Source organism: Haemaphysalis longicornis, unplaced genomic scaffold (assembly GCF_048455015.1).
Source record: "Haemaphysalis longicornis isolate Haplotype H1 unplaced genomic scaffold, Haemaphysalis longicornis Haplotype H1 scaffold_6, whole genome shotgun sequence".
NCBI classification, from domain to species: Eukaryota; Metazoa; Arthropoda; class Arachnida; order Ixodida; family Ixodidae; genus Haemaphysalis; species Haemaphysalis longicornis.
In genome coordinates, this window is record NW_027526407.1 from 73,959,018 (window position 1) to 73,979,056 (window position 20,039).

A 20,039-nucleotide genomic window follows, 5' to 3' on the forward strand; every position below is an offset into this window, starting at 1 on the left:
GCAGAAAAAGTTACTTTTGTAAGCCTTTAGTGAATTTCACACCACCATCTTTCACATAGGAAGAAGTCTCCATACCAAATCCTCGACTTGACTTTGTTTTCTTCATTTTTTAATGATTGGCAGATTGCATGTCACTGAAGTGGCGTTGCTTTCCACCTTTTAGCTTTATTTTATACTTTTTTTTTTAATTTTATACCTTGTAGCTTTACTTTATACTAGACAGTGTTGAAGAGGTTCCCCCTGCCTCTATTATGTTCTGGGCCAGCTGATAGGAGGAGATAAGACGGGCGGTCAGGAGGTCTCTTCCTTCAGGGATAGCATGGCTACATAAAAGGCACAAACTTTTTCTGAGTGTTCAAAAGGTAGAAGATGCCGCAACTTATTTCATGCTTAAAGTCATGCATGGTCACACACAATGCACCCATGACCTCTCACAGACCTCCAAATACTATATTTTATGTAGGCTCTTACCGTCAGGCTCAATGGTTGTAACCAATAATAAGGAAAATGACCATTGTAATACAGTAGCCGACCGTTTTTTCAAACTGCAAAAATTCGGACTGCAAAAATTTGGACTTGCTGGATGTTTCGGACTTTCTTGAGGAACTGCCAGTTGCCCTATAGGAGTAATGACTCACAGATTTTTCGGACTATTTTTTGTTCCCCTCCAGGTCCGAAAAATCCGTCGGCTACTTCAAATGGTTTATAACAAATAGCAAAGTTGACGGTGCTGCGACTGTTCAGTGTTATATCTAATATACTGTTATAACCGTTATTGTTATAAGTGGGTTGGACTGTACATGGATGTAGCGTGCGTGGAAATGGGTTTTTCAGTGGCAACCGCAAACACTTCCACGTGGATGCTGCTGCTGCTATAATTCAACACAATTTCTCCTGGAAAAGAAACAGCTCATTTTGAATCGAATTTTTTAATTGAAATTGGAACAAACAGGATGGTTTCAAGATGGCAACAAAGCATTGCGTCTGTTATGTACAAGAGGACAAAAAAGGGGAGAAACCACAGGATCTCGGTGCGGACGCGGGAATCAGAAGGAGGTGACCCTGGCGATGTGAACCCTGCCGTCACCGCCGTACGCCAGAACGGGGTGCTTGTGATGCCAGGAGATCCCGCAGCCGACCTCACACGCCTGGCTTAGCAAAACCTGCGTGTGAAAGCGTCGTCACTGTTAGCATCGCCCTAGTGCATTGCCATCGTCGCATTGTGAACAACCATTGCGACAGGTTGAAATGTCAGAATGGTTTTGCGTCGATAATGAAAACCACAATTGTGTAAAATATGCTGTTAGGCTAGTTGGTGCATACTGCTTCAAGAAAAAGAGCACTAAAAACTACGACAGAAAAAACGGAAGGACGACTAGACAAGCACACCTGTCTTGTCGTTCATTTTTTCTAGCGTGGTTTTTAGCACTCTTTTTCTATATAATTATATAACCAGACTCTGAACTCGGCGGCATGTTTCGAACAGCCGATGACAATGGGTTACAACGTCAGAGAGGTTTTGTAACGATAATGGAAACCGTAATTGCATAATGAGAGAGAATTTCGGGGGAATTAATGCTGTTTTGTTATACGCCTCGAGCGCGGCCTGTAGGGGTGCCACTGAAATCCCCCTAGCGGCCCGTTTCGAAAGCAGGCGCGGGAGTCTCCGTCCCGCTCCTCACTGTTGTCGCTGCTTCTGTAAGGCAAGACAAAAGCAGCTCTGTAAGGCAAGACAAACCTACCAATCTGATTACTTGCAGATAGCTGCTAGCTTAATATCCCCTCCTGCATGTACCAGGACCACAGCTGTTATCTCATTCGGTTCCACAAGGCATGGCAGCATCTAACCGTTGGAATGAAAGTGCACTCGCCATAACGTAAAACGGCGAGGCTTTGACTGAACAGCAAAACAATTTTTCTTGGCTTTTGACAATAAGCGGAAAGATTGCGATGATGACCGGTGACGATGCAGGCATCACAGCCAAGATCCTGTGACATCACGGAGACGTCGTTGTATTGGGATTGTGGCCGGGGAGTTGCCACTGCCTTGCCTGTTTTCCTTAGAGTCCTTGCTCTATCGATAAAAAGCAGCCTTTTCAACAAACCAAACTTGTATCTCATCTTCCCCCTTTAAGGGGGCCATGCAGACAAAATACAAGTTGATTTCACTAGAAAGATTTCGTGTTTTTCGGTGCCCCCCCACGCTTGTCTGGAAGATAATGATGCTCTTTATTCACTGACAAATTCATCAAGTTAAGGTGAAATTTTGATTCTCCCGCCAAATTGTGTGTTTTTGTGATGTCTGCAATGATGTCATATGTGCTTGGGAGCATTGTTTACCGTTAGTCAATCTAGATGGCGCCACCATGAATGAATGAATGAATTTATTGTAAACAAGGACCATACCGCAGCGGACCGTTTTCTGCCTTTGGTTTGTTTTTGGCCGTGTTTGTACCTGGCTTGTTTTTGTTCAGGTAGAAAATAATTGTTTCGTGAAAGATGGTGTTCGTTCGACAAATATGGTCACGTAAGACACTGTCGCTTAGTCAGCCAGTGTCATCTGAGACAACCCCAAAGCGCCGCAGTGCTGCGCAGCTAAAACAAGCATAGTGCGCGCAGTACCAACAGCAGTACGCATCAGCATTTCTACGTTTACGTGTACTTTCGCAACTTCCACTGTTTACCCCACCATTCTTACTCCCACAAAAAGAATGTGCCCTAAATGTAAGCTCAAATAGCTCGTTCGGCAAGCCTATACTCCTGCTTGCTTTTGCCGGCCTCAGCCAATTGCACAGCTGGTGCGTATGACATCATATGTTCTGTTGCGGGAAATGAGCTTGTGGGTTGCACGGCCATTCCCTTTTGTCCTAATTATGTATACTCGGTGACAACTTAAGAACGGCACCGGCAGTTGCCGCTGTGCCTTATCACCGTAGCCGGATGTTTCTCCGTGCGGCGTAAGTAGGGCGTTACTGGGAATATTTTGAACATGGCGTGAGCCGTTCCCGTGATTTTGTGGACTTAGTATGCTTATAAACGACTCCAGTGACGACAAACAAACTGCGTGAGACAAGGCAGACGATATCACGCATTCATAGCAAACCCCTTTCAAAACGCGCGCGCACTGACGTCACGGGTCCGGCGCTTTGGCGGAGTGATACGCTACATGAGGTGGTGCCGTTCTTGAGTTGTAACCGAGTATAGCTTATCTGAGCGACGTTTACGTTAAAAGTGGTGCCACAGTACGATTCCAACGACGCAATCTTTCGAATGAACCAAACTTGCGTTTTGTCTGCATGGCCCCCTCTGAATTAAAAGGGTGCGATCACCTGAGCCGTCTTGAGGTTGAGCACCTTGACCGCATTGCCCGGGTGTCCACGGGTGGCGCACACCTCCTCCTGGATGTGTGAGAAGGCAAAGTTGGTCGCCCCACTCGGGTGCACGGGCTTCTGGTCCAGGGGCCGGCTGCAAATCCACAGCCAGAGCCAATTCAGTGTCACACGAGCAGACTCTGTGGTCAGGCTAGCACAACAAGAATGCTGCGAGCACTTGTTGCAGCACATATGCAGCACACTTCCTTTCGTTTCGAAACATGTGAATGCTCCAAAAATAATAAAGACCTATAAGGAGTGATTAGGTTTGTGCAAAGCTCTCTCTGCTGCACACATGCACACAGATAGACCGAGCATCGCTTGCACCCAGTGCTTTTGAAGCAGGAAGAACAGTTGTCTGTCCAATACCCTGGCCAACACAGGAGTACGAGTTCTATACCTCCCGTAACTGGGGCATTCAGTATAGAAGTCAGCAACTCCAAATTTTCCAGCACCAAAGTAATCAATAACCACACCCATGGTCTGTTCAGACCTATTGCTACGCCTGGCAAAATTAACGAATCACTCAAAATGAACCAACTTGTGCGGGTTTCAGATTCCTCAACCGCCTCAATTCAATGCATCCTACGGGCATGCCCATTCGTCCCACTGGACCGCAAGCATCTACACCCTATCACCCGCATCATCTCACCCTTGTCATGGGAGACAACCCAGACCCTCCCTACAAGAACTGTGCAAGTGAAGGACACCGCATTGCTGCACCCGCATAAAGTCTCTCTCCCCCTCTCTCCCTGCCCCCCCCCCTCTCTCTATGTATAGATCTCTTCCTCCCTCCCCCTCTCTATCTCCCGCTTCCTCTATCTCCTTCTCCGATGATGATGATTGATAATGATTGCTATTGGTTTCCCCTTTGAAGCGGGGTGACGACATGTCATCTTACCAAAAAGGACTAATATAACCATGTTTTACACTCTTGGTTTAATACTAGCTCTGCTTAGGGCAGGCACTAAAGCTTATTAGGCACGAAATACTTTTTTTCCCCTGTTATAGGTGGTAACTGTCCTAGGCAATATCCCCCTCTCTGCTTTTCGTCCCCCAGCATTCTAATCTTCTTTTCGTCCCCTCGACAGCCTTGAAGTTAACTTCCTCTGTGATACCCTTAAATCCTAGGGCTTCTGGAAGCACCCTTCCCCTCCCCTTCCCATCTCTCTCTCTCTCTCTCTCTCTCTCTCTCTCTCTCTCTCTCTCTCTCTCTCTCTCTCTCTCTCTCTCTCTCTCTCTCTCTCTCTCTCTCTCTCTCTCTCTCTCTCTCTTTCTGTATGTCTGCCTGCCCCCTTGGAAAGCCCCACCACTGCTCCACAGACCTGGAGCGGGCGGACTCCCAGAGGAAGCAGTGGGGACCGGCGACTGCCCCCAGCAGCAGGCTGTTGCACAGGGACCAGTCCACTGACAACAGGAGACCGGGCTGGCCGGTCTCCAGGGACATCAGGGGCTGGTGGGTCGAGGCGTTGTAGAAGCGCAGCGTTCCCCGCTTCTCGGCCACCAGGAGCTGCAGAGGAGCACGAGGTCATCTCAATCACAGCCTTCCATTCAACACACCAGTACCGATACCCTCTCGCTTCATCATGTGACCTCCTCCCACCACATGCACTTGTTTCTATGAACCTTGGCAGAATATTCAGAAGAAATGTCAGTCGGGTGTGTGGGCATGTGTTCCTGGCAAGGAGGGTGCCATTGAAAATGAAGACTTGGCAAGAACTTGCGATGGAGCATATTTCCAAGCCAATTAAACGAATAAAACTTTTACGGATCCAAGCTTTGTTCTTGCAGATAAACATGGAACTGCCTGCGTCCCTCCCTCGTCGTAAGCACCTTACTGTTTGTGGAAGGCCGGGTTCAGACTGTTGCCGCAACTGTTGTAGTAACTTTAAAGAATTACGTCATCTCACGTCTCAGCCAACCGAACTGCGTTACATGACATTTTTTGCGTCCATAAATGGCAAAACGGGTTTTGCGTCGGTAATCTGAACAGAATCTAACACACAAACCCAATCCGCTTTACCACTAAGGACTCCGGACAGGTCCCATTTGGCACGAAGCACCACTACTAACAGAAATTTACTTTGGAAAAACGTACCAATATATATATATGCATGAAACAAGGACCTGTGCCGCAGCACCTCATACGTTTTTGTTATCTAATAAGAGATTTGAACGCTTTGCATCAAAACCCGAACACTGTAAACTATCACAACGCCTGTGCGGTGAAAACAAGGACGAAAAAAAAATAATCTAACAAAACTTGTCATAGAGCTCGTTGGCGTGTACTTGAATAAAGAAGGAAACGTAGGGAAAACTATATGTGGACAAGGAAGAGAAGATACGACAGCATCGGTCAGTATCTGCATCTGTCGTATCTTCTTGATACAGATACGACAGATACAGATACTCACAGGTACTGTTGAATCTTCTCTTCTTTGTCCTCGCCTAGTTTGCACCACGTTTTCTTCGTTATTAAAAAAACAAACAAACCCCACCCAAAAAGGAAAACTTACTGTCCATAACAAAACGGATGGCTGTTGATGCAGGTATACCCTTCCCTTTTAACGAAGAAAGCTTCTATGAACTCTCTAGTGTACCGCTTTACGTACTTATCAACAATCACCACGTCACCAAGTTTAGGTCAGCACATTCACTCTTTGCAGTGCACTGCTATACTCGGTGACAACTTATGAACGGCACCGGAAGTTACCACTGAGCCTCATCACCGTAGCCGGGTGTTTCTCCGCGCGGCGCAAGTAGGGCGTTACTGGGAATATTTTGAGCATGGCGTGCGCCGTTCCCGTGATTTTGTGGACTTGATGTGCTTATAAACGACTCCAGTGACGACAAACAAACTGCGTGAGACAAGGCAGACGATATCACGCATTCATAGCAAACCCCTTTCAAAACGCGCGCGCACTGACGTCACGGGTGCGGCACTTTGGCGGAGTGATACACTACATGAGGTGGTGCTGTTCTTGAGTTGTAACCGAGTATAGATGCGAGTGTGTTGCCCCTTTCAAGGGGCTTCGATGTCCACAAAGGTGAACGTTGAGGCTCTGGTCCTTCTCGGCAATGTATTTCTTTCCGCACACGAAAGGGACACTAACCGTGAAAGGGTAATTTGGAGTGCACACCCACACCTAAAAATGTTTTTTTCAGTTGCGAGTCTGTGCCCGTCCCAACTTTCTTTGCACTCCCATCCGTTATGCACACTTTTCTGTCTCAAATAGCAAGGCAAACTATCCCAGCAATAAGCTGGAATTGGGAGAACTAAAAATCTGGCTTTAATTGTTTAATTTCTCCATAAATAAATCATTGCTTTGTGCAGGACCAGCGCTAAGTGCACTACAAAACACCACATTTTCAAATTCTCCTTTTTTCGTGGACTGTAACCGAATGCAATCAATTGCCAGCATTATTTGCAAATAGCATCGACTCAATTGACCATATTGTATTTTTACCTGTATTGTGAATGTGTTAAATTTCTTATTGTTATTATTGCTGTTATTGGTTGTTTGAGTTATGTCCTTAATTTTTGTGCTTTTCATGTTCCTGAACTTCTGTTGTCCATATTACTACATGGTTTGTAATTTCGTCCCTCCTGGTTGGGCCCTTCACTGGGCCTGCAGTATTGACTGCAGTATTTGAGTGAGTGAGTGAGTGAGTGAGTAAGTAAGTACGTAAAGCAAAGAAAGTAAGTAAGTAAATAAGTAAATAAATAAATAAACTAATTCTCGACTCACGGGCTCCAACAGCACTGTGCTCCAATATGAAGTCTCGCATATCCATTAGAATGATCCCGTCGGCCTAATTCGACTACTTCAGAAAATTATCATTTCTGTGCTGAGACAGAAAACAAAACCCTTGCTTGATAGACAGCGAGTTCCATCTAGTGCAAACTAGCTGAACTAAAATGCATATCTTGTTGATGTTTTATTTCAGTATAGAAGTGACATACACATTTCTAAGCAAACTAGGCCTTTAGAAACGTTTCCGTGGGTCTGTAAAACTTTTCATATTAGAGCACAATTGTTTCCAAGCCCGCGGGTCATGATTAAGTCCCACAGGACGTGTCATCAGGAGACACGCAAAAGCCACGCTGAACGGAATGAGGGTACCAGTTCTTACTGCGCGTGTTCCGTAAAAGAAGTCCATGCATCCCCCCGTGTACGGCCATCCGGTACAAAACGCACCTTTCCGACCTCCTCCGGGTGCCACGCGAGGGCAGTGCCTGGGGATCGGAGTAACAGCCGCGCTTGCTGCTCTCCGTCCACGCCCCAGATGCGGCACGTGTTGTCGTCCCCGACGCTGGCCAGCGCCTGGCCGGACTGCGGCTCAAAGGCCACTGCGTTCACGGGGCCCTTGTGGCCCGTCAGAACCTGCAGACACGGAAAGACGTTCACGGCCGAGGTGTGAAATAGCACGAAACACGTAGCTACACGTGTAACTCGAGTGACTTGCCACCAACATACGCTTATGCAACAATTGAAAGTTGAACACTGGGGTTCTTCGATTACCAGTCTCTCACTCACCGCGCGATCTCCGGGAAGCAATACACCATTTGTATTTCACATATATTTTTATGGCATAGGGAACCCTTTGACTACCTGCAGGCTATCCACATAGACTCTGAGACTAAAGGCACATTTCCACTTGTGACTTGGGCACGTCGCATGAGAACGTGCGATGAGACGAGCGATGATGCGACTGCATTTAGCGGAGTTGTTACCCAATCTGTACGATTTCCTTGGTGCTTTCAGCATTTGCATTAAAAAAAAAATGTCACACTAGCGCGACAAGAACAGGTAGAAATTAGTCCACAGATACTACACCCATGCGAAATCTGGAACAGTGCCGAAAGCATTGTGGGTTGCGGGAGGAATAAAAAAATTAAAGCCGTTCCACTCAACGTGAAAGCTGTCGGTAAGTGCAGAGCAGTGATTTACCATAATGGGCTGTAGCGCCATAATCCGCTCACTGCTACCACCCAATGCAATTCAAATTTCCCGCCTTCGCAGTGCTTGCGCGCACCCTGCCTTAAACTGCGTCAGCGGGAGTTGTCTTCTTTTTGTGCTTGCTTTTCCTCCTGCACGTGCTGGCATTGCACTGCCACTTTTTTCCGCTTACTATCGTAAAAACCAACCCTAACTAATTAAACGAATGCGGGCGCTGGTGGTTAATTACGTATATTTTGCCTCAAATGTACCGACACTTTTCTTTGTGCTAAACAATGGGGAGATGTATGACAAGGGCCAGCGGTTCACGAGTTTCGAACGCTCATGACTATATAAACCGCTTGCCTTTCGAAGCCTCTAGGTTACGCCGTGATGACAGCCGCTATGACGAAACGCACTGTGGCTCTACTTGGGTCCAGCACGCGAGCTCCGACGACAAGGTGAGCCCCTAAACTGCTCTGCACTTAAAATAACAAACTGAAGCAGGCTCTTTTCAACATATTATTGCAGGAAGGAATACATACGTTTGCTCTCACGCCACAACAATCGCATCCCGACCTGCAAATTTCGCACCTTTTCCCACACGCAGAAGTTCTGATGCCTCCGAACTCCACGGTGTTTACTACTTGCCAATAGAGAAACCAAAAGGCTGCAGCTCAGCCTACCGTCCCGCTATCCATCTACCTAATAAGAGTCTTTGCTTTTACTATTCAAATACGTTTCTCCGCACTGATGAGCTCCACGCTGTTCGCTGATTCGTAAATGCGTACGCTGAAGCCACTGACCGAAAAACTGAAGCACACGGGACGTTGCTTGCCGGCTCACTGCCGTTTGTAATGCCGGACATAAACAAGCGTTTCGTTTACGGCTACATCAGCCCACTCCGCGGCCACGACTGGCTATCCGGTTTTGCGGTGCCGTCGCACGATGAGGAAATTCAGTCCGAGACCGATCAGCTCCGCCGTCGCAAAGTGATGAAGAAGTGATGGTTACCTCATCGCTTTGCGACGTCACGCGACGTGCCCAATCGCTAGTGGAAATGTGTCTTACATCCAAGAGCCCCACTGAGACAGCAGTCGTCAACACATAATAGACACTCTCAGAATGACAACGCCGGGAAACATGTGCAGCCAAACTATCAACTGCACTGTTCAAAGATAAGGACGAGGGAGTTTCGGGGAGAGGGACGAACAGGGGTGAAAGAAAAACTCCCACCACCCCTCGCAGGAACCCCTGTGTAGATGCGACGCATAGGGGGTTCACGTTGCAGCGTTGGACCGCGGAGGAACGGCGCTGGAACGATGGAGCGGAGCGGCGCAGGCACCGCGTTTTATAGTGCGCATAACGGTGAGGGGACGCGCCGGCGCCAGTGCGTCTGCCGCGGCTATGACGCAACACAATCCAACACAATCCACTTTAATCCAATCCAAGCCAATCGAATCGAATCCAATCCAGTGCCCCTCACGAGAGAGTGTTCGCTATCGGAGAGGAGAGGGGCTGAGCGGTGGAGAGCGCAGCTCGCGCGGCGAGGAGAATGGGGGAGGGGCGGACGCCGACGACAACGTCGACGCCACCAGATGCAGGGACAAGGCGAGTGAATAAGATGCAGTCGCATCTAAAACTCCTTCGATGCACCGAAGTCTTGTCACTCGCTTTGCGGCTTCTGCTGCCGATACCTATCAGAGACTTCTTCACTGATACATTGTGTTTTGCATCTCTTTCTTCACTTTCGTTTCTTTGCCTTTTGGCGCACACGACTTCAACAGGCGGAATGGCAACACCACACGCCCGAGTTTCCCCCCAAAAGGGGTGTGCCTGTTCTACTCGCTTGCCGTCACATTTGTTTGTTCCGCGATATGACATCAGCATTGCACGCACTACTACACTAACTCCAGTTATGCCGCTGCCAACGTGCTCAGGCAGCAATGGTGGCAATGCACTAGGCTAGCACTCTGCAGAACCGGGTACAATTCCTGTGCAGTCCAGCCTGCTTACAATGAACACACCAGGAAATGGAAATAAGTTCGTTATATCCATTTCTTGCTATCATCATCATCACCACCATCATCAGCCTATGTATGCTCACTCCAGGGCAAAGGCCTCTCTCATAGATCTCCAATTACCCCGCGTGTTGCTGAAACTGCATTATGGGGCTTGGGGTGCAGCCTGATCCCGGTGACCATTGCCGGTAACGCAATCCCTCACCAGAGCAGGATTGGCCACCCTGGTGCAGTAATGGCCACAACCTCCCATGAATACGTTTTTTTGCTATATCTGAACATAAAATATACATATGGTAATGGGAACTGAAGATTTGTTCTTTATAGCCGGGATTTCGTTAAAACCGGGTTCGCTATAAGTGGGCTATGCTGTACAAACTCAGATGTTTTTTTTTGTTTACCCTTTACAGTGGCACCCGTTTTTGGTACAGGGCAACAACGCCAGTTTTTCGCACAAAGGGGCACTTAAGGGGGCTATAAAGTACAAAGACAAAATTCGTTCAATTCGAAAGAACTGGCATTGAGCACCATTGCAGTCATAAAAGACATTTTCATCGCCGAAAAGATGTACAAAGCGCTAAAACACTTTCACATTTCGCGATACAGTGACGTAATACGGGTAGCAATGATGCAATAAAGAGAAAAACGAAAAACAGTTTTAGTGTGTTAGCTGCACATCAGCATTCAAGCTTGCATTTTGTCTGTATGGTGTTCTCAAGGTTACTGCCTGAAAGGAATCAAATGCACCATGTACCGTGCTCTGCATAAACGTGAGCATGCATCCATTGAGCCAGTGTGTGAAAACTATCCGAAAAAGTGCAATTTGTAGGCTTGCGTTTATATTTTTAGCCTCGCATTTGAAGAACGGTTCAGTGTTAGGACTGCATACAAAAAGTCCACGGGCAGACGGTATTCCTCAGGGCTCTCACCTTGACCTCATCCTCTTCCTTCAAGTTGGTGTAGAAGAGGCGAACATTGTTGTCCAAACTCGCAGTTGCCAGCCTGCAAAAAACGTTGCAGTTAAAGGGAAATCGTAACATCAGTAAATAGGTGACCAGTAAAAAGCGCAGAAGCTCATGGGTACATTGTCTGCTCCCTCGGAGCCCCACCACTTCCGGTTCAAGGGATCGCCTGGCCTCCCGTACGCCGGCGGCTTTCACGTGCATGTGTGCTTGTTGTCTATCTGCTTCCACCAAAAAGAGAGAGAGAGAGAGAGAGAGAGAGAGAGAGAGAGAGAGAGAGAGAGAGAGAGAGAGAGAGAGAGAGAGAGAGAGAGAGAGAGAGAGAGAGAGAGAGAGAGAGAGAGAGAGAGAGAGAGAGGTAGGCCAGGCGGGAGCAGGGGGGGGAAGTGGGGAAGTGGCGGGAGCAGACGACGTACCCATGGGCCCTTGCGCTTTTTACCGGTCATCTATTGCACGTGAACATTCGAAATACGCAAATATAGCTGTCTATTCGATTCATGGCATGCTTATACAGTCTAAAGACGAGTTAGAAATGCTTCAAAAATTAAATAACGTACCACACTCGACTTCCAACCTCTCCGACTGGAACGCAAAGATGTTTAAATTATCGAGCAGTTTGAAAAAGTCGTGCCGAAAAGTATAGCTTACAACAACCGAAAAGTATAGCTTACAACAACAACATCTGAATGTTGGGCAGTGCGAAACCTATTTCAATAATAGTAATCCGTTGCCAAGATAGTGTTTTGGCCAACAAATTCTACATACATAAACCGCCCCTACTTCTGGCAAGCTATCAGCTTCACAATGCAAGCTTGGCTTGCAGATAGAGTTGGGAGAGCCCCTGTGTACCTCCCTTCTCCAGCTGAACATCGCTTGTGCGAATGAAGTATTCTTGCTGTTAGAAGAAGCCTTACATAAGGATGGACGCCACTTCCAGAACACAGGATTGCGAACATACAGGAGCACCAATAACGCTTTGCGAGGGGCGTTCACTTCCATTTGTACGAGACTTCGTACGTAGTGCATACAGGACTCGCCCTCAATGGGAAGTTCTTCTCCGCAGACAGTCGTAAAATGAATTTCCAGACGCAAGGCAGGTACCTCACCACACTTGCGGATTACTCAAAACTTCGTTTGAAAGCTTCTGAATAGTGCAACACCTTCACTTGCCATTCCAGTTCCATACGAAGCCAGACGGCTCTGTAAATTTGTTTTGGTTGCGCATTACTTGTTACTTGGGTAAAAATACAGCAGACTCTCGATAAACGGAACTTCAAGAGACCGGAAAAATTAGTTCCGTTTAACTGGAGTTCCGTTTACTGAGAGATGTTCTAAGGTGCAAATTTATGTGCATACACACTTCTAATGGCATTTCATGAAACTCTAACCACTAGAAAGTGACTGTAGCTGATAGTTTTCAGAAAGCAAGAAAACTACAACAAGCGTAGGCACAGCATTCACAAAGTTGATTTGGCAACAATGAGTCGCTGTGCACTACAAAATGCGTCAATTATTTTTGTTTGAGTCCTTGCAACTGCATCTTCACGGAGGCTACAGGCCTCAACTTCGCGAGTGCTTACGAGCCACCGAATTTAGAAGACAGCAACGTGGTAATGAAGGACGAATAGCGCAACGATGGCACAAACGAAACGACAGGAGGTGAGCCCTGTAGCCTCGGCATCTAGAATCGAGACCGAACAACTGGAACAAGAACTGCGATGTTGCATTCGTTGCGCTAACATGGCTAACCACTTACGAGACGAGGCTTACGAGGCCAACAAGGCTAAAAAAGCATAGAGAAAAAAAAAAAAAAAAAGAACGAAACAGCCAGAACAGTAATAAGCTGATTCTCATGCCAGTGGATTTCACAAGAAGTTCCACTTCTGGTTCCGTTTACATGGTGATGCGGAAATTTTAGTTCCGATTACTGAGAGTTTTTTTACGTTATCTGAATACAAAACCAACCAAATTCCAGCCAAATGTTCCGTTTAAGCGATTTCTGTTTATCGAGATTCTACTGTATAAATGAATTTGAAAAACACCCGGGAGATCCCCTACTGTTCCTCCTCCCTCCCAACCCCCACCAGTGGTTCCACACCTCTGACTGAACAGCTCTAACTTCTGCTAGCCACTTGTTTATAGCTTCTGTTACGCAAAATTCCCAAGAAACGTTTGTTAGAAAAATGCCTTCCAAGTTAATAACCACATTCTCTGTACTGTTAGGTATTAGTTATTAATGTCAGGTGGTAGTTAACGTAAAAAAAAATTATAGTCCTTGATCGTAGGGTTTTAACGCGCCGACGCAACGCAGGCGATGAAGCGCGCCGTAGTGGAGGGCTCCGGGTTAATTTTGACCACCTGGGGATCTTTAACGTGCGCCGAAATCTCGTACACACGGCATTTTCGCTTTTCGCCTCCATCAGAAAAGCGGCCGCCGTGGCCGGGAATCGAACCCGCGACCTTGTGCTCGGCAGCGCAACGCCTTAGCCAGTGAGCCACCGCGGCGGGTAAAACTATGGTTCTTACCTCATCCAGACCGGCTCCAAGACGAGTGACATGTTGGGGCTCCAGGCAATGCACTGCACCGGTGCAACATGGCTGAAGCAACGCACCACACTCGCTTCAATCGACTTCAGTCCAGGGTCTTCATCCTGTGGGAGTTAAAAATTGATGACCACTGGTATGCAAATCGGCAAGTCGGTACACGGCGTGCTGAGAACACAAATGACAAAGGTGAATCAACAGCAAGAAAACAGACAAAGGAAAATTCTATGGCTTCATTTGCACTCTCTCGGAGCAGTTTGTTTAAAGGGCTGGAAAGAACCGTCTGGGCGCGACACTTGGAACAGCAGTGCAAGAAAGTTACACCCACTCAACACTGATTCAAATATTTGACACCTATGGCGTAGCAAAGTCCACGGGCAATGAAGAATAAATTGCCCGGTTCATGAGGCAAACTATAAGGTTGGCTTTCAGTTCTTAACTGGGCTTCTGTTCAGCCCGTGCCAACATACGACGTATTCAGGCATTTCTTCACCGTACTCAGCAATGTAGTATCAGCAACTTCAAAGTAGTATCAGCAACTATATCAGAAACTTTGTGCAGATAGTACTTTCCATAGCCACAATAACATTGCAAACTCCTGCTGATGCCATTACGGACTGGTGTATCGGAGTGCTTTCTAAACCGGTTGGGGGTATCCTTGCTATTGGAGGAGGTTGAGCACACCTCAAAGCGGTGCTACAAGCCATTTACCTCCGCTACCATCTACCATCGAAACAGCGTCAACATTATTCGCAAATGGCTTTTTACATAAACCATTCGTTTTAATTTGTGGTCTCTCTTATTTGCCCGCGCAGAGCAGTATTGAGCAGTTCGTAGGAAGTCAACGGGCGCTCTAAAAGAACACGGAGCTGCCCTGGATCATCTCTTGGCAGTCCACAATGCTAAATCGAAGCGGCCTTTGATTACGAAGCAGCCGGCGTCTCGTCTGATTTAGAGCGCACGTGCATATAACTGTTCGCGCGGTTACATAGCGGACGTTATGCCGTAGCTCGTTGCGCGGCCGCGTTTAAGCAGTGGTCGCCCGTACGATTATGATCGTAACGAAGCGAAATTACCGGCAGCTTGACGCTGAAGACGGTCACTTCGGAAGCCGTCCCAACCGCCAACAGGGAAGAGTTCCACTTGCACGGACAAAACGCGACTGCCCTGACGGCGCCATCCACGGAGAGAGTTCGCCCCGGATCCAAGTCGGCGGCATTCTCCACGGGCTGGGCGGTTATCTTCATGTTCGCAACTGTCCCTCGAAACTTTTACGACTTGATAATTCGATCACGCTTTTACAAATGTTGCGGAGGCCGCCATTCACTGTTGTCCGGCTCGATTACGATGCCGCTTTCTAGCCGACTTTTAGGGCGATACATTTCACCTGCACCGCGTGAACCAGTTCAGGCGGTGCCGCACTTCGCCGTTCGTTTCAGCGGTGCAGCTCGCGGCACCTGAACCGCGCCGTTCGATTCACCGGTGGTGCCGACGGGTGCAGGACGGGTTCATGGCTTTGCCTGCACTCCCTGCCGAGGAGGTGCAGAAGCAGACGACAAAAGTGCAGGGCTGGTTCCGCCGATGGCGGAACCCGCTTTGCACCACTGTGAACTGGTTCAAGAGGTGCAGGCTGAATCGAATAGACCCTTGTCTCCTCGATTTGGCTACACTTTCTGCACCACTACAGGCGGTGCAGCACTCGCGCACTCGATTTACCAGTGCAGCTTGCGCCACCTGCACTTCGGCCCTCGATTCTCTATGCCTCGATTTGACGCCGTGCTGCACCAGTTCTTCTACACTTCTGCACTAGCCCCTGTGCGAGTTCTCGTATCGTGCAAGGTGTAGCGTGCGGGCTGTCCCTATCCGCACGCCTCGCGCGGATTATTTTTAAAACTGTCCGCACGCCTCGCGCGGATAACTTTTAAAACTGTCCGCACGCCTCGCGCGGATAATTTTTAAAACTGTCCGCACGCCTCGCGCGGATAACTTTTAAAATTGTCCGCACGCCTCGAGCCCGAATGCAGCCAATGCAGCGCTATGGTCCCCAGAATATATTTCTAGGGACCATAGCAGCGACCTGTGCCGAGTTTCTTTTTTCCGGGTGATATTATGGACGCCCCAGTTTCTTCCGCACTCAACTTGGATACTATCCGCGTGTTACGTTGTCATGGCTGGTTACTTTAGTGTTCGTTAGTACGATGATTTGCTCGGCTTCGCGTTATGTGCTGTCCTGAGCCAGCCAGCTCACGGGTGAAGCCGGCGTGCTAAGCCCTCGTCGGAGAAACGGCGACCACGACGACACCGACCCATCTCCTGAAGAATCGAGGACGAAGTTTGCCATCGCTAGTTCTGCACTTCCTATCCTACAAGCCACGTTGCAACAATGTGCCAGAGATCACCACACGAACAAATGCTGTGCTGTGATATGGCGAATACTGTGAGGTGAAGATGATTGTGTGCATCGGGGTGTAGTGCTCGATGTACTGCCACATTCGTCTTGTGATTGCGGTGACGGCGTAAACTTTGTAAATGAGAGCAAAAAAGAGCGAAGTTCCTCCAGTTGCTAGTGGCCTTGGTGCTCTATCCTCATTTTCACAGCGAGCCTTCTCTGACCGTAACACCTTTCCTCGTGGTGGTGTACAGCCATTGCTACTATTTCTCAGGCCCACTTTGTGTTGCACCAGAAGGCTATGGTTGCACACAGAAGTAGCCATTCCACTGAGAGGAGGGGGAATCACCCCCGCAACCTCACCCACCCAGACGTCGTCACCTGTACTCGTACTCTTAGACGTATGTTGTGCTGTCAATGCTGTAAGCATTGTACGACCCAAGATAACGTGTATGCTAGTTCAATCAATACAGTGAAGCACCTGAAGTAGCTTGGTGATGCTTTGAGTTTGTCAGCATATCCATGGTCGCTGTTCAAGATCTGTATACAGGTATTTGCAAGAGCACAGCCTGAATGCTTGTAACCACTTTGCCGACCACATTTTCCCTTCGCCTTATGTGAATCCTTGCCAAGTTGCCGCCGTCAGGTTCTGTTGTTTTCTTTAGCTCAAAAATCTCTGCCCTCTAACGTCCTGCTCTCTGCCTTGCGCTGCTTCCAGGAGGAGGAAGCTCCTCTCACACAAATGCAGTCTTGACCGGCCGACCTATTGCCGAGGAGGGTGCTGATAATCCACTGTGGGACCAAGGCCATTCTTGGCAGTGTGTGCAGTGAAGGTAGTCTATTGGTTGTTGACCTGTGTGAGAGATTGCTGATAGCACTGCACCGTTCCCGCTATGATTACTCTTCACTGTCCTTTCCTTTACAGCCTTTCCTAACCTTTCGCTCACGTTCTTCTCAATCCCATTTAGGTCTCCCTTTTTTACTCTAAAAGGCAACCTGTAAAGGAAGAAAAAAATTCGTAGGGGGAGTAGAAAAAACTTGCAAGCCAAAAAGTGCTCAACAGAAGTCGTTACGCAACAACGGTAGGGGTTTTCAATTATCAGTCCTGGACTCTCTACGAACTCCCCGAGAGGGAATCTGGCATTTCTTGCTCACATGTATTCCTGTGGTGTGGAGATGGAGAATCTTGCGACTACCCGTCGACAACGGGTGAAATGTCACTGTAAAGACCCAGTATATGGTTCAGGAATTAAGTCAACTTAAAGCATATAGATGAGACTAAATCTTTGTCACTTGAAAAATCTTGCATATTCTTCACATTTGGCCTCACGTTAGCTCCTTCTGCACAGGCAGGCTTAGTGAAACTATGTATGAACTCGCTGCACATTGGCTCCAGGGTACCATTTTCGGTTGAATAGCCTGCTGAAAAATACCGAACACTTTCCAATATCAACTTCAGGTTAGTTGTAGTGCAGTGGGAAAGTTTGTCGTGCACTCAGAAGCCATAATGTTTTTCATGGCTAAAGCTATGGCTACGTAATAAATCCAACATGTGTAACATGAGTTGTTAGACCAGCGACCTTCCTTATGTTTCTTCCCCTCTCTTCGTTTCTGTTGCACCGATTCCATCCAAAAAGCACCCTTTAAATGTCTGCACAGTTTCACCTAAAAACTAGACCATAAGCTACAGTTGAGGCTAACATCAACCACCCGGAGTTATCGTCTGTGGGTGAAAAGGTGAGGAGCATGATCCAGAAAAAAAAAATGAAAACAATATAATGCTGTTTGGGCAAAAGGTTTATTGTGCTCAATTTCTTTCGGAAAAAAAGTTACTAGCGAGTGAAAGTGGATTTCAGACTTGTTTATCTTCAGCATTTCTTTCAGTAAAGTTTTACTAAGGCTGCTCTCATTTCACAAGCTGACATCACAAGCACGGTGAGTTAGGCAACAGCACTGCCTCGACATTAAAATTTTATCATGTAAGGTGTTTCAACTGTGGTGATTCCGGCACTCAATAAAATGCAACAATAATGTGTTTAACAATCACGCATATGACTCCACATTACTACCCCTCCCTTTGCATAATACCACCAGAAGCTACTGCATTCTACCTGCCCTTGACATGAATGAAAACAATTTCCGGGCACCTTTCTCTGGCACTGATGTCACCTATTTCCCTTTTCATTACAAAATTATGAACAAGGTAATGGCCCTTTTATAGCAACCTGAAATGAAATTTTGTGTTTACGTTTTCCTTTGTGCTGAGTGAAGAGTTGTGTTACTAAGGTACCTATTTCGAAAGCAGCCCTGTTCTCATCTTCCTTGCCCCTGTGAAGAATAAAGGCGATTTAAAGGACTACGGACATGAAATTTCCAATTTGAGCAACTATGCAAATAGCTTCTTGTGTATGTAATCTTTCAGAAGTTGGAACTTTACTGTTTCATAAAAAAAATTTCAAGCTTCGCACGTATTCAAAAGGCAAAACGGTGCAAAAAAAGGCAGAACACCAACCCAAGAAAAGGAAATTGATAAACACCGCAACACGAGCGAGTACATATCTTGAAACACTTGCACTGCCTATGGTCTAACAAGATTGGCCCAGTTCAGTCTCGTAGGAAGAACTGAACATTATGAGTAACTACTCTTTTAGTGTGTGTGCCGTCTCATGCACTCATAATACAAAAGATTAACGGATACATCCTCTCTGGAAAGAACTTTCAAAGGCACACACTGTGATGACTGTGATATAATTCCCCTTCTCAAGAGTGAATGTATACACTGGTGGCACAGGTTGGAATTATCAGCTATTGAAGTGTATGCTTTTGGCTCTAGCTCCTCTATTACCATATAGAGTATATTGAACAGAAAAATTAGGACCGACACATGATGCACACACACAGAATTTTTGGCTAGGGGTCAACACATGTCGCATCATGTGACAAAATATAAAACAGTGGCAGTGTGTTTGTTCCAGGGGCAGATCCAGGCTTTTTCTGAGAGGGGGGTCAGCTCCTATCAGTGATGATGATGATGATGAGCAGGAGTAGGAGAAGCCTTATTTATTCACTGAAATTTCGGGAAAGCAAAAACACAAGGAATACAACAAGTCATCAATTCACCTTTTTCTGCGACCTGAGTGGTCATCTTCTTGGAGGTTTAAATTCAAAAATTAAGGGAGGGGTCACGACATCCGGACCCTCCCTCTGGATCCGCAAATGGTTGGTTCTGCACAACAGGAAAAAACAGCATGGCTGGAACAATGACAAAGGAAAGACGTAACACACCAAGAACTCGTGTGATGAAATGCTTGCCAGTGCCCTCTTTGGCATCATAGCAGATCCTGAGTTGTGTAGTTTCGCTGAGAAGCTTTGTATATCCAAGCCCACATATTGCACATGTGCTAGAACCATTAAGCAGTCTTTCCGGGTCCCCCACCTCACCCTGTTTCGTGAAGCTGCATCTATGGTCCCAAATGCACAAACCCCTCCCCTTCTTGCCCAGCCTCGTGTCCACTATACAAATGTAATCCTCCTGCCCCACTTGACCGACAACCAACTGCCCTTCACACCCCACCAGTACTACCCAACGTTACTAGACCTAGTCTAGTAACGTTGAGTACTACCCCTCTTCTGGGGGTGCCATCCACTATACCTGCCGCCACACGCTTCCTGGGAAGACTGGCTGAGCGCGGATCATGGTGTGGACGTGAAGTCGATGCAAGAACTTCTGGTGGTCATGGCATTCGGGTTAGTGAGGAACTCTGTGAGATTTGCAGACTGGCCGTCTTCTAATGAAGATTAGGAGACGGCCA

The 20,039-nt window shown here is 47.3% G+C and overlaps 1 protein-coding gene across 1 annotated transcript; it reads right to left on the reverse strand.

Annotated features, from left to right (window-relative positions):
- Positions 1–910: 910 nt before the first annotated feature.
- Positions 911–15,187, reverse strand: Nup37 (nuclear pore complex protein Nup37). Its single transcript, XM_077675237.1, has 7 exons — positions 14,915–15,187; positions 13,821–13,945; positions 11,262–11,334; positions 7,571–7,756; positions 4,697–4,881; positions 3,330–3,465; positions 911–1,163 (listed from the first exon to the last, which is right to left on the reverse strand). Exons 1-7 carry the CDS (start codon positions 15,083–15,085, stop codon positions 1,047–1,049), a joined length of 993 nt encoding a protein of 330 aa, XP_077531363.1. The 5' UTR covers positions 15,086–15,187; the 3' UTR covers positions 911–1,046.
- Between the last annotated feature and the right edge of the window lie 4,852 nt (positions 15,188–20,039).

Coding starts and splice junctions, on each gene's coding strand:
- Nup37 (XM_077675237.1), bottom strand. CDS start 15,085: ATGAAGATAACCGCCCAGCCCGTGGAGAATGCCGCCGACTTGGATCCG. Junction 11,335..13,820: donor TTGGAGCCGGTCTGGATGAG/GTAAGAACCATA, acceptor CGTTTTTTGCAG/GCTGGCAACTGCGAGTTTGG. Junction 1,164..3,329: donor TCAACCTCAAGACGGCTCAG/GTGATCGCACCC, acceptor TTTCACACGCAG/GTTTTGCTAAGCCAGGCGTG.